General features: G+C 31.6%; 1 protein-coding gene across 2 annotated transcripts in view; it reads right to left on the bottom strand.

Moving 5' to 3' along the window:
* Positions 1 to 14,126, bottom strand: part of LOC129916481 (Krueppel homolog 2) — a 65,290-nt gene that overhangs the window by 31,073 nt on the left and 20,091 nt on the right. The window contains exons 2-4 of one of the 2 annotated variants that reach the window (XM_055996473.1): positions 5,974 to 6,037; positions 5,672 to 5,864; positions 5,356 to 5,605 (exon numbers count right to left, since the gene is read on the bottom strand). In XM_055996473.1, the coding sequence (XP_055852448.1) occupies positions 5,356 to 5,605; positions 5,672 to 5,856 (435 nt within the window). In that variant the 5' untranslated portion in view covers positions 5,857 to 5,864; positions 5,974 to 6,037. The remainder of the gene's footprint in view (positions 1 to 5,355; positions 5,606 to 5,671; positions 5,865 to 5,973; positions 6,038 to 14,126) is intronic. The other variant, XM_055996472.1, reaches the window with a different exon arrangement.

Here is a 14,126-nt window from a genome sequence, read left to right as displayed (position 1 = left end):
AAAGTCAACATCAAAAATCATTGAACAGTGGCGTCAAGAAATCTCCAACCACATGTGTTTTTCATAAAATTGAAAACGATGGCTCTACAATAGAAGATGTGTCTGTGTCATCAGAAGTACCTACAAATTGTGCCATTAGAAGAGCAAATAGATGACCCATCTATAGAAACAGAAACTGTGACAGATGGTGCAGGGAGACCAGAGGACGATGATGAAGATCAAGCAACAGGAGGAGTAGAAGACGAAGAATACCAATCTCTTGCTGAATCAGAGGACGATTTAGAAGAGCTTCATGATATTTCCATTCCACTCAGACATAGACTTCGCACTGTACACATTGACAGACCACCAGAACCACCGAAACCACCAAGGAGTTGCAATTTTATGGAAAAACATGCATTTTTCATGCAGGAAGAACCACAAAGCTACAAGGATGCTATTTCTTGTTCAGAAAAGGTGCAATGGAAAGAAGCGATGGAAGAGGAAATGAAAAGTCTTCAAGAAAACCTTACATGGTGTAAAGTAGCTCGCCCTGCTAACAGGAAAATTATTGGGAACAAATGGGTCTACAAAATAAAAGATCTAGGCGGTTAAAAACGAAGATTTAAGGCAAGATTAGTTGCACAGGGCTACACGCAGGAATATGGAATCGATTATGGAGAGACGTTTAGTCCAGTGGCGAAGTTTACATCGATTCGATCGATTCTTGCTATAGCAGCTAACGAAAGGCTTGTATTAACTCAGTTTGATGTTAAAACTGCGTTTTTACACGGCGATCTAAATGAAGAGATTTTCATGCACCAGCCAGAGGGTTACAGTGATGGAACAAACCAAGTTTGTAAGCTGCAAAAGAGCCTATACGGGTTAAAGCAGGCGTCTCGCTGTTGGAATAAGAAGCTGACCGGAGTTCTCAAGGAATTCAATCTGAAGCCGAGCAAGATGGATCCTTGCATTTTCTTATCAGCTGACAGTAAACGCAGAATTATCCTTGCTGTATACATTAGGGTGGGTCAAAAAATCGAAATTTTTTTTTTTGATTTGGTACTTCGAAAAATCGATTGCTAGACCCCTCTAGAATATACACACCAAATATGAGCTCTTTATATTAATGGGAAGGTCCTCCGCTTTGCAATTTTCCATTTTTACATCAAGCTTCTACTAAAAAAAAATAATTTTTTTATTAATTGACTTTTTAGCTAATTTCTTTTCATATTCTTGTAGGAAATTGAACGCTCTACAAAAAATGCCTTATACACTTTTTTCGTTTATCTAACCGTTGAATAGATATTTGAGGTCCAAAAATCGAGAAAATCTTTAAAAATTCGTTTTTTGTTCTTAATTTTGTAACAAATTGAAAAATTATAATGATCAAACGCGCAAGACATATTCTTGTTGAAAATTGATTGCTCCACAAAAAAGGTCTAATTAACTTTTTTCATTAATCTAACCATTCTAAAGATATTCGAGGTCAAAGTTAAAAAAAAATATAAAAACATTTTATATTTTTAAAAAATTTCTAATTCACTGAAACTTCATTATTTTCAAATTAGCAAGATATATTCTTGTAGGGGCTTAAACGTTCTACAAAAAATTCCTTGGAATGAAGTTGATTGCTTTAACCGTTTAGAAGATATTCGTATCCAAACCAATGCTCAATGATTTCAATAGTTTTCTTATGACTTGTATGCATTGCGATTTGGATACGAATATTTTCTAAACGGTTAAAGCAATCAATTTGATTCCAAGGAATTTTTTGTAGAACGTTTAAGCCCCTACAAGAATATATCTTGCTAATTTGAAAATAATGAAGTTTCAGTGAATTAGAAATTTTTTAAAAATATAAAATGTTTTTATATTTTTTTTTAACTTTGACCTCGAATATCTTTAGAATGGTTAGATTAATGAAAAAAGTTAATTAGACCTTTTTTGTGGAGCAATCAATTTTCAACAAGAATATGTCTTGCGCGTTTGATCATTATAATTTTTCAATTTGTTACAAAATTAAGAACAAAAAACGAATTTTTAAAGATTTTCTCGATTTTTGGACCTCAAATATCTATTCAACGGTTAGATAAACGAAAAAAGTGTATAAGGCATTTTTTGTAGAGCGTTCAATTTCCTACAAGAATATGAAAAGAAATTTGCTAAAAAGTCAATTAATAAAAAAATTATTTTTTTTTAGTAGAAGCTTGATGTAAAAATGGAAAATTGCAAAGCGGAGGACCTTCCCATTAATATAAAGAGCTCATATTTGGTGTGTATATTCTAGAGGGGTCTAGCAATCGATTTTTCGAAGTACCAAATCAAAAAAAAAATTTTCGATTTTTTTGACCCACCCTAGTATACATAGATGATGGGCTGGTGGCTACAAAAAGTAAAAAAGATGCAATTGAGTTGGTGGAATTTCTGCAAAAGAAGTTTGAGGTAACAGTTTTGGAAGCTGGTTGTTTTCTTGGGATGGAAATTTTGAGAAAATCCGATGGTGAAATTCATGTGGGACAATCAATTTATATCGACCGAATTTTGAACCGTTTCAACATGAGTTGCTGTAAACCAGTTTCTACTCCAGCTGAATCCTATCAATCAGTGGAAGTCGTTCCTTCGGAGGCAGTTAAATTTCCCTACAGAGAAGCAGTGGGTTCTCTCATGTACTTAGCAGTGGCGACGCGTCCAGACATTGCGTTCGCAGTGGGAGTTGTGTCTCGATATCTAGATGCACCAAATAATGATCACGTCAATGCTGTGAAGAGAATTTTGAAGTACATCAGCGGAACGCGCAAAATGGGTATTGTTTTTAAAAAAGCTCAATATTATTCTTTAGTTTGTTTCAGTGACGCTGACTATGCAGGAGATCCTGGAACAAGACGATCTACCACAGGGTTTATCTTTTTGCTTGGAGATGGCCCGTTGTCTTGGTCATCTCAGAGGCAAAAATGTGTTTCGCTTTCCACCACAGAGTCAGAATATGTGGCAGCCTCTCAAGCGGTGAAGGACATGATTTGGCTACGTCAGCTTCTATTTGAAATGATCCCTCATGATCTTTGCGAATCTGTTTTAAACATGGACAACCAAGGAGCAATTCGCCTCGTCAAGAATCCAGAGTTTCATAAACGAACGATACATATAGACGTCCGATATCACTTCATCCGTGAACGCTATGAAAAGGGTGAAATTTCGATAAATTTCGTTCCTTCTGAACAACAAAAAGCTGATATTCTAACGAAAGCACTCGCTAAAGAAAAATTTAAAAACTTAAGATTGTTAATTGGAGTTGAATTAAATTAAAGTTAATATTTAAATTATTATTGAATTGTACAAATTTGAATTGAAACTACTGAAAAGAAATCTATTTTTGATTAATGGGATAAATTATCTAAAAGTGGGAGTGTTAAACAAAATTGAATTAAGATTTAAATAATTTATCTAACTTGGCAACTCTCTACTAAAAGCTTTACTAAATTATAACACTTTTGTAAATCTATACTATGTACTCTATATTCTATATTACTTCTTGGATTTATGGCTTAATATATGAGGAGTTTTCTCGTTTACTTTAAAGAGGTCGGTTGTCTTTTTATTTATTAAAGTTAACAAAACCTTTATAAAAGAAAAAATAACCACTGCAAAAATTGCAATAAATAAAATGTGGTCCCAGTTCTTCGCTAATAAACTCGTAGATCCAGTTTCAAAATTCAAAGTTTTCAATGCCACCGTGAACACTTGTTTTTGCTATGGTAATGAAGTATATGGTTTTGAACAGTTGGAGGAAATGGAAGCGAATTTTTATGCTCCTAATTATGCTATCCACCTTATCTCAAATTTTCTTGAAAAACTTAAAGGCTAACGCCGATTTTATAATCAAAGTTATGAAGCGGTCCGACCAAAACTTGCAAAAAAGACTCCTTAAAATTTGTTTTACTTGTGAATATAGTTCGGTCAAATACTGGTATGATCTTGCTGTAGCACATAACCTTTCAATATCATTGCCAGTGGACAATGTGGAAGCATTAAAAAATTCATTATATGAATGTATCACTGTTATAGATGACTCGATGTATAGGCTTTGTGTTGCGCGGGGGACTGCATCAACATCCAGGAATATATACAGACAACTTAATCTGAAACTTGGTGAAGGAAACTATTTTAGAAAAGAGTTTACAGTTTCTGAAATGAGCTTGATCTTCAAGATCAGAACGGAAATGCTCGATTTGAATTATAGACCACATAGAACAGACTTAAACCCTGTGTGTTCCCTTTGCAACCTTGATCAAAACGAAGATGTTTTGCATTTTTTAGCACTTTGTCCAATATTACAGGAAATCCGAAGACTCTACTTTTATGTACTAAACGGAGATCGTGGCTGGAAGCCTTTTACACGCTATGTCTCACACGGAAGAAACTATCGAAACGACTGTTTGAATTTGTTTTGAGTTGTAACAAGATGTTAAAGTGATTGTATCTTCTCCTGTTCTTCGTTTTAACCAAAGCTGAAAGCCCTTAAAAAAAAAAAAACTTGAGAATTATGCAGTTCTTCTTCCTATTTTTTCCTTTTTTTCTCACTTATAAATTATTATCTGTTTTAGCTAAACTAAAAGCCCACTACCAATATATTTCTTTTTTCTTTAATTCTTTTTTGTTTTGACTAAACTAAAAGTCACACTACCTGTTATTGCTCTTTTATACTACATAATATATATATTAAAATGTACTTTAATGATGAACATTATTCCATATGGCTCAAAGATTCTTTTTTTTTTGTTTTGACTAAACTATAAGACATTATCAAAATAATAATTAAAAAAAATTTTTTTCTTTAATATTTATATTTACATATTTTTAACTATGAAACTTATTTTGTGAAATATTCTCTCTTATTACTCAAATATTGTATTTTTTTTATTTAAAAAGTTTTTTTTTCGGCAGACGGCTTATAAAGCCATGCTTTGTATATCTTTTATTATGAAATATTGTACTTACAAGAAAATTGAAAAAATAAAGAACTTATCTATCTATTTATATTGAAAAATTTCAATGTTCAATAAAACTGAGAATTTATTTTTTCGATAAACCAAAATATACTTTCCTAATAGATTTAAATATTCTTAATTCAAATCCGAAGTCGAAAAAAATCTATGACATCACGTTTTTGATATATAAGAAGTTCAAAATTAATTTTTATCTACGAAATAGCAAATTATATAGCAATACATGGTAAAATCGATTCTTCAAAACTTTGGTTTTGCACCCATAACTTTTGTAACATTTACAAGATTTTATTTATTTAAATATGGAACTATTCAGTTATCTAAATATTTAAATTTATGAGTTTTAAAAAATAAAATATTTTTTACTTACGTCAACAATTTTAAGTGAGTAACTTGCAGCATGTAACACTGCGAAAAGAACAATTGGAACTAATATAAACAATGTTGGTTGCACATTGAAGAATATTAAAGAAAACATAAGGTAATGACAGGAATCCTCCGTAAATAGTCTAGCGAGGAACTCTTTAGACAAAGCAAACCTTGGTAGTCGTTGATGCAAGCGCAATGCATTTGTTGCAGCGTTCGCTAGAAGAACTTTGTTAAATGAACTCTGGGCAGTTCTGAAATCAATTAATATATATACATATTTTTATTTTTTCAAAACATCACATAGGATATAAGTTTACCCAAAAATTGGAAGAACGTAACCAGCTGTGAAGAAAATAGCTAATATTCGGGTTGCCCACATTGCAACGTCGATTTTATTCTCTTTAATATGCTCAACAATTTTACCAGAAACGTTTTCTTGAGGAGGCGGGGAAGAGGGCCTTTCATTTTCTGGTCTTGGCGGATCTCCTGCGTCGTCAGCCATTTTATGAGCTAAAAATAAAATACAAATTAGAAGAAATTATAGAACTTATAAAAAATAATCAATTATGTATAATAATAGAGTCAAATAGCTTTTGACATCAAAATTCACAATAATTACATTGTGCGGCAGTCTAATGTCGTCTTCAATTGGTAATCCGGAAGAGCTCTCCGATCCCGAACACCAAAAAAAAAAAAACACCCAAACACAGTTCTTTACAGTTTGAAGTTATCTTTGTATATGTGTTTTTTTTTACAAAAGGTGTGTTTTTTATTACGACCGGGCTAAACTGGACAAAAAAACGCAGTCCAGGCAAAGTAATTTACAACAACACTTTAGCCTCCGGGCTTAGCTAAGCCCGATGGACTAAGGCGTTATTGCATTTAACTTAGACCGTACTGCCATTTTTTTGTCCAGTTTAGTCCGGTGGTTATAAAAAACAAACCTAATATCTCTTAGTCCGGTATTAGATTGCGCATGAAGAAGCAATGGACCATGACTTAAGACCCAACTATAATAGGCATATGCGCGCATGGGCGTATGTCAAAATGGCTATCCCATTCTTATGGGATAGCCATAATGCGCATATGCGCATGTTAACCGAACTCAGAAAATTACTATTTAAATATTATTCTCGCAAGAAATTCGATTTCGAACTAATATTATATTTCATTCACTTTCCCTTTTAGTACAGGTAAAATAGTACATACAATCAAGAAATAAAAAAAAAAATTGTTACACTTATGAAATTTGGCAAAAAGTTTGCTTTTGGGATAGGAACCAAGTACAAAAAAGTCTACACAAAAAAGTTGGGTGGAAAGGTGTTTTTTTCGCGGACAAGAGGGAAGGGGTGAAGCTAAAAAAAATTGTTTGTGAAATATCATCATAACACTAATCTAAGGTATTTTTTGATGCTGAGTCTAATGAAATTAAAAAAAAGTCAATACGATTGCTCTAAGAAAAGTTATAGCCGATTAAAAACAAGGGTGCTTGTTTTTTTACTTCAACAGGTAAAATATAACCGAAACCCATGTGAAAAACATGCTACACTGATGAAATTCGAGATGAAGGTTTTAGTAAAGCAGAGACAAAGGATTAATAAATTTCTTAAAATTATTTTTGGTGAAAGGGTGTTTTTTTGATGGGTTAAGTTGTGTGTGAGAAAGGTATCATAACTGCTGACTTACATTTTATTAATTTTTAAAACTAGGTGTAAAAGTTTTGGTTGGTATAAGAATTAAGACCAATCGGAAACAACATTAGATAAAAACTGTCAAAATTTTAGCCAGAACTGTCATTCTACTTGTGTATGTGCATATTTGTATTTGTATACACATACCGTGTGCATATGTATGTGTAATTAGAACTAGAGCTGTCTAATTAGAAACCCCACAAACAAGAGCTTATTTATTTTTCTTTTAAGGTAAGGTGCTGTAACTTGTAGGCGCTCTTGTGTGTGGTTATTTTTTTTAACTTGTTAAGAATGATTTTGCACAAAATATTCTTTGGTATTCAATTCGCATTTGAAAAAGTCAGTCGTGTCAAAAAGAGAATTTTTTGTAAAAGCGTGGGGATAAAAAATGGAAAAAACTTGTAAGTTCACCGATAAGAGAAAGTTTAATTTGGATGGCCTAGATGGTGTACACAGCGGTTTTTCCTTTTTTCATCCCATTTGAAAATTTAAGAAAAAAGCCTTAGAATGTTTTTTTTTTATAATTATCGCACACATCAAGGGGTTATGATATGAATACACTTAAAATGTTATAAAAACACAGTTCGAGCTTTTACCCATTTTCGATTTTTTTACAGTTTCTGATAGAACAATGTATAAAACATGTAACTCGGTTAAACCACTTAGAATTTATAAGCTATCAAAGTTCAAAAATTCCATTTTTTCGTTATTTGCCCAACTTCGGCATCAATTTAAAGTATATGTTTTCAAAACAACATGCTATTTAAAAAATATATTCTAAAACTATATCTATTTCTCAATCAATCGAGGTATTTTTTATGAAAATCACTTCAAAATTTGCTTAAAAAAAAAATGTTTTCGATTTCAACCCAGATACAGAAATTCGAACTTTTAGGTATAGAACAAAAATGTTGTTTTGGCACGTAGTAGGATAACTTGGGCGCCAGGATTTGATAACGAGTTTTTGTAGAGGAGCTCAATACAAACATTTTTTTGTTTGGGAGGGGGGTCTATCTCTCCCTGTTTAGGTGGGAGGGGCATTTTTCTAAAAAAAAAATTATCAAAATAAAAAAAAACTATTAAAAAACAACGGCAACACTTCTAGTAATAAATGATACCATTTCCGAAAGGAAAAATTGTACATTTGATTCATATTTTTAAATCAATATAATATAACCAATAGTTTTTGAAACAATCGATTTCAAAGTTAAAAATAGGCGAAAAAAAATTTTTTAAAACTCATTTTATACTATTTTTGTCCAGACTGTGAATTTTAGTAAAAAAAATTACTCACACAGAAACTGCCTCAATTGATTCCTTAAAGAACAGAGAAAACTATATGTTTCTATGTCTTCTAGTTTTTGAGAAAATTGAAAAATTATTTTATCAGATTTTTCTTTTTTCAAAATATTTTTTGTTTTTATTTGTTTTTATTTTTCAATTTTCTCATAAACTAGAAGAGACAGAAACATATAGTTTTCTCTGTTCTTTAAGGAATCAATTGAGGCAGTTTTCTGTGTGAGTATTTTTTTTTACTAAAATTCACAGTCTGGACAAAAATAGTATAAAATGAGTTTAAAAAAATTTTTTTTTCCTATTTTTAACTTTGAAATCGATTATTTCAAAAACTATTGGTTATATTATATTGATTTAAAAATATGAATCAAATGTACAATATTTCCTTTCGGAAATGGTATCATTTATTACTAGAAGTGTTGCCGTTGTTTTTTAATAGTTTTTTTTTATTTTGATAATTTTTTTTTTAGAAAAATGCCCCTCCCACCTAAACGGGGAGAGATAGACCCCCCTCCCAAAGAAAAAAACGTTTGTATTGAGCTCCTCTACAAAAACTCGTTATCAAATCCTGGCGCCCAAGTTATCCAACTACGTGCCAAAACAACATTTTTGTTCTATACCTAAAAGTTCGAATTTCTGTATCTGGGTTGAAATCGAAAATTTTTTTTTTCTAAGCCAATTTTGAAGTGATTTTCATAAAAAATACCTGGATTGATTGAGAAATAGATATAGTTTTAGAATATATTTTTTAAATAGCATGTTGTTTTGAAAACATATACTTTAAATTGATGCCGAAGTTGGGCAAATGACGAAAAAAATGGAATTTTTGAACTTTGATAGCTTATAAATTCTAAGTGGTTTAACCGAGTTACATGTTTTATACATTGTTCTATCAGAAACTGTAAAAAAATCGAAAATGGGTAAAAAGTTGTCGAAGCTAGGATTTTTTCAATGGGTGAAGGTCCAAAAAACCGTTTTTTGCCCGTAACTCCAGATTTTGGGGGTGTTAGGGGATGTTCAAATACCGTTTCGTAATCAGTGCGACTAGCTCTACAAAACCTGATAGGTCTCCGCCCGCGTATATTTTGAAACCTCATTTTTATAACACCGTGTAATCTATTTATATGAATCACAACAAAAACATTACTGTTAAAAAAAGAGCCAAGTTCTCCTATGTTGAAATTATGCTGGCACAAAAAGTACTGAGATGTAAAAGTGTACTAAGTTCTAAAGTTTGGGTTCAAATTCGTATCAATAAAATTTTTATTGTTCTCTTGACAATTTTTCTTTTAATTTCCGATTTTTAAAGTTATTTCAAAAATTGCCAAGTAAACAATAAAAATTTTATTGATACGAATTTGAACCCAAACTTTAGAACTTGGTACACTTTTACATCTCAGTACTTTTTGTGCCAGCATAATTTCAACATAGGAGAACTTGGCTCTTTTTTTAACAGTAATGTTTTTGTTGTGATTTCACTACTTTTTGCAAGGTAAGGCTGTAGAATTGAAAATCTCTATATTTGATGAAAATTCAGTGAAAATAGGCGGTTGCCACGCCCCCTGGCTGAAATTCTCAAATTTTAAATTTTTTCCTTTGTATAACAATTAAACAATTAAATTAAGTGCTCTGTAATATTTGATGAAAATTCAGCGGAAATGGGCGGATGCCACGCCCCCTGGTTAAAATTCTCAAATTTTAAATTTATTCCTTTGTATAAACTACCAGTTCTACCATTCTACCAAATTTCAAGATTCTAAGATAATCAGAAGTGCTCTATAATATTTGATGAAAATTCAGCGGAAATGGGCGGATGCCACGCCCCCTGGCTAAAATTCTCAAATTTTAAATTTATTCCTTTGTATAAACTACCAGTTCTACCATTCTACCAAATTTCAAGATTCTAAGATAATCAGAAGTGCTCTATAATATTTGATGAAAATTCAGCGGAAATGGGCGGATGCCACGCCCCCTGAATTGAAAATCTCAAATTTTCGATTTTTTCCTTTGTATACACCACAAGTCCTATCACCGTTCAAAATTTCAAGTTTCTACGATAACGGGAAGTTCTCCATAATTTTGATGATCTGTCAGTGAGTGAATCAGTCAGTCAGTCAGTTACGGTTTTTGAGATTTTCGAAGCCCTATATCTCAGAAACTACTCATCGTAGCAAGCTGAAATTTTGTGAGGAGTTTTTTTTTGACCAGCTTAACAAATGAAGCTTGAAATTTTTAGCATCTTTGGTGTGGAAGTTAGAGGGGGGTCGAAAATGGCCTGAGTTGTTTCCTGTAAATAAGGGTGTAGTGCCAAAGTTGCTAGAGAACTTGGCTGGGCACTACCGTGCCCCTTGATAAATTCACTTTACATACATTTATGTTATACCTCCACTCTTAAATTTGCTCTGGGCTCTTAGACTATACCTACCTATTGTTATTGTGCAAAACCAACCAAAGATCACATTCACTTTCCCAGTTGACACTAAAGAATTCCAATCAACAAAACTGATCAAATTGCCCTCACACCTTATTTTTCCTATTCTTTACTCTCCTTAACAATCTAAAACACACTCCAACCAATAACCAATTACAAAATCCGTCATAATTAACCCCAAAAAAATACACGGAATGAGTGGGACTTTCTTGAGTCGGGCTATCTTGAGTCGGGCTATCTTGAGTCGGACTATCTTGAGTCTAGCTATGTATTGAGTAATTCTGCCGAGGTATTCGATATGGATATCGTGTTGTCTTGAGTTGGGATATACCCTTCCCATAATATTGCATTTGTTTGCATTTTATTTGGCTTACATTCTATAATAATAAAACATTTATACATATTTATTAAACATGAATACGTTTTCCACAAAATGTGATTTATATGACTTCACAATGATTTATATTTTTCGACAGAAAAAAACAAGAAAAAATGTATCAAAACAATAAAACACTTTATTTTTCGTTATATTTATTGATGTTTGGGCTTAAATGATCCGTTTTGTAGATGCAATTAATTAAATAAAAAAATTAATTCATATTTTACCCAACGTTTCGCTAGTAATTTCCAGCTTCTTCAGGGGTTAATATTTATTATCTTTAAAAACAAATTATAAAAATTGTGGTTTTAGTCTATTATTATGAAATCAGTTGAAAATATTTTAATTATTTAAATGGTTAATTATTTTGTCTATAGCACTTACTTTTTTTAATGAATTTTGAAATTTACATTATTTTAAATAAATTAACATTTAATAAACAACACATTAATAATTTAACATTCATTGGACAACAAAACTTAAGCCTAATATCACTTCTTATCACAGATCAATTGTTGTTACTTATGGCAACACTATATATCGAGCTGATATTGTCTAGGTCTTCTTTATGATTCATTGTTGTTGTTGATTTTTGTTGTATTCGCAGACTTTCCAATGTATAGCGAGTGGTGGTGCGGTTTTCTTTATCTAATATTGTTACATTGTCAAAGTCTGCGAGATGATCATTCTCTATCATATGCTGCGAGAGTGCTGTAGCTGATCTCTTCTTTCTTATGTCAGCTTCATGTTCTGATAGTCTTACTGCAAGCTTACGTTTTGTTGTACCTATGTATACCATGTTGCACATGCTGTTGTTGTTGCCTTTGCATGGTATTTGATATACTACATTATGCTGATCTGTTTTTTGTGTGGGTGGTTTTGTTTTTGTAAATATTGAATTTAACGTGTAATTAGCTCTGTGTGCGAAACTGCATTTATCTCTATCAATTGGCATTGTTTTGTTAAGAGAGCTGTTATCAGTTAGACGTGGAATATATGTTAAAGAGTAATATCTAGGGTTGCCAGATTTTACTTTTTGTGTTATTATTTGGTTATTTTTGTTTTGTATTAGGTGAAGTTTATTGTTAATTAGTTCATTGATTATTGTGTTCGGAAAATTGTTCATTTGTAAAATTGTTTTTATTTTTATGATGTTTTCTTTATGGTAGATGTTGTCACTTATATCTAACACTTTGTTGATGAAATTGGTTGCTGTATTTATTTTGTATTTTATTGGTTGGTACGACGTATAGTTAATCATTCTTCCTGATGAGATTGGCTTGGTATACCAGTCAAAAAAGATGTTGTTATTATTTCTTATGAGTTTCATCTCAAGGAACGGAAGTTGGTTGTTCATTTCTGTTTCTATGGTGAAGTTTAATTTCGTATGGTATTGGTTTAGGGTTTCCATTATTATTTCACTGTCTTTCTTTTTGATGATTGCAACCATATCGTCAACATATTTGGCTATGAATTTTATTTTTATGTTTGATTTTTTCAATTTATCTATTGTTTCGTCTAGTAGGTGGTCAAGTACAATGTCGGCAATTGTAGGGGATAGTGGGTTTCCCATAGGCATACCGAAAGTTTGGCTATAGAGTTTTTGATCGTATTTGAAGTAATTGTTATCTGTTAAGCAGAATTGTAGGATTTTTAGAAAATTATTTTTAGGTATTTTAGTGTGGGTTTTAAGAGTTTCCCAGTTTTTCATTATTATTTTTATGGCTGTGTATGTCGGTATATTGGTGAATAGTGATACTACGTCGAATGATACTAAGATATCTTCTTCATCCAATGTTACTTGTTTGATTTTGTTTTTTAGTATAAATGAGTTTTTGACATTGTAATCTTCAGATACCAAAGTTTTCAGGATCTGACCAATGTGTTTAGATATAATTTATCTAAACACATTGGTCAGATCCTGAAAACTTTGGTATCTGAAGATTACAATGTCAAAAACTCATTTATACTAAAAAACAAAATCAAACAAGTAACATTGGATGAAGAAGATATCTTAGTATCATTCGACGTAGTATCACTATTCACCAATATACCGACATACACAGCCATAAAAATAATAATGAAAAACTGGGAAACTCTTAAAACCCACACTAAAATACCTAAAAATAATTTTCTAAAAATCCTACAATTCTGCTTAACAGATAACAATTACTTCAAATACGATCAAAAACTCTATAGCCAAACTTTCGGTATGCCTATGGGAAACCCACTATCCCCTACAATTGCCGACATTGTACTTGACCACCTACTAGACGAAACAATAGATAAATTGAAAAAATCAAACATAAAAATAAAATTCATAGCCAAATATGTTGACGATATGGTTGCAATCATCAAAAAGAAAGACAGTGAAATAATAATGGAAACCCTAAACCAATACCATACGAAATTAAACTTCACCATAGAAACAGAAATGAACAACCAACTTCCGTTCCTTGAGATGAAACTCATAAGAAATAATAACAACATCTTTTTTGACTGGTATACCAAGCCAATCTCATCAGGAAGAATGATTAACTATACGTCGTACCAACCAATAAAATACAAAATAAATACAGCAACCAATTTCATCAACAAAGTGTTAGATATAAGTGACAACATCTACCATAAAGAAAACATCATAAAAATAAAAACAATTTTACAAATGAACAATTTTCCGAACACAATAATCAATGAACTAATTAACAATAAACTTCACCTAATACAAAACAAAAATAACCAAATAATAACACAAAAAGTAAAATCTGGCAACCCTAGATATTACTCTTTAACATATATTCCACGTCTAACTGATAACAGCTCTCTTAACAAAACAATGCCAATTGATAGAGATAAATGCAGTTTCGCACACAGAGCTAATTACACGTTAAATTCAATATTTACAAAAACAAAACCACCCACACAAAAAACAGATCAGCATAATGTAGTATATCAAATACCATGCAAAGGCAACA

The sequence above is a fragment of the Episyrphus balteatus genome, chromosome 3 (assembly GCF_945859705.1).
Source record: "Episyrphus balteatus chromosome 3, idEpiBalt1.1, whole genome shotgun sequence".
Taxonomy (NCBI): Eukaryota; Metazoa; Arthropoda; class Insecta; order Diptera; family Syrphidae; genus Episyrphus; species Episyrphus balteatus.
Note: the sequence above shows the minus strand (reverse complement) of the source record. Positions and strands in the feature narration are given on the sequence as shown.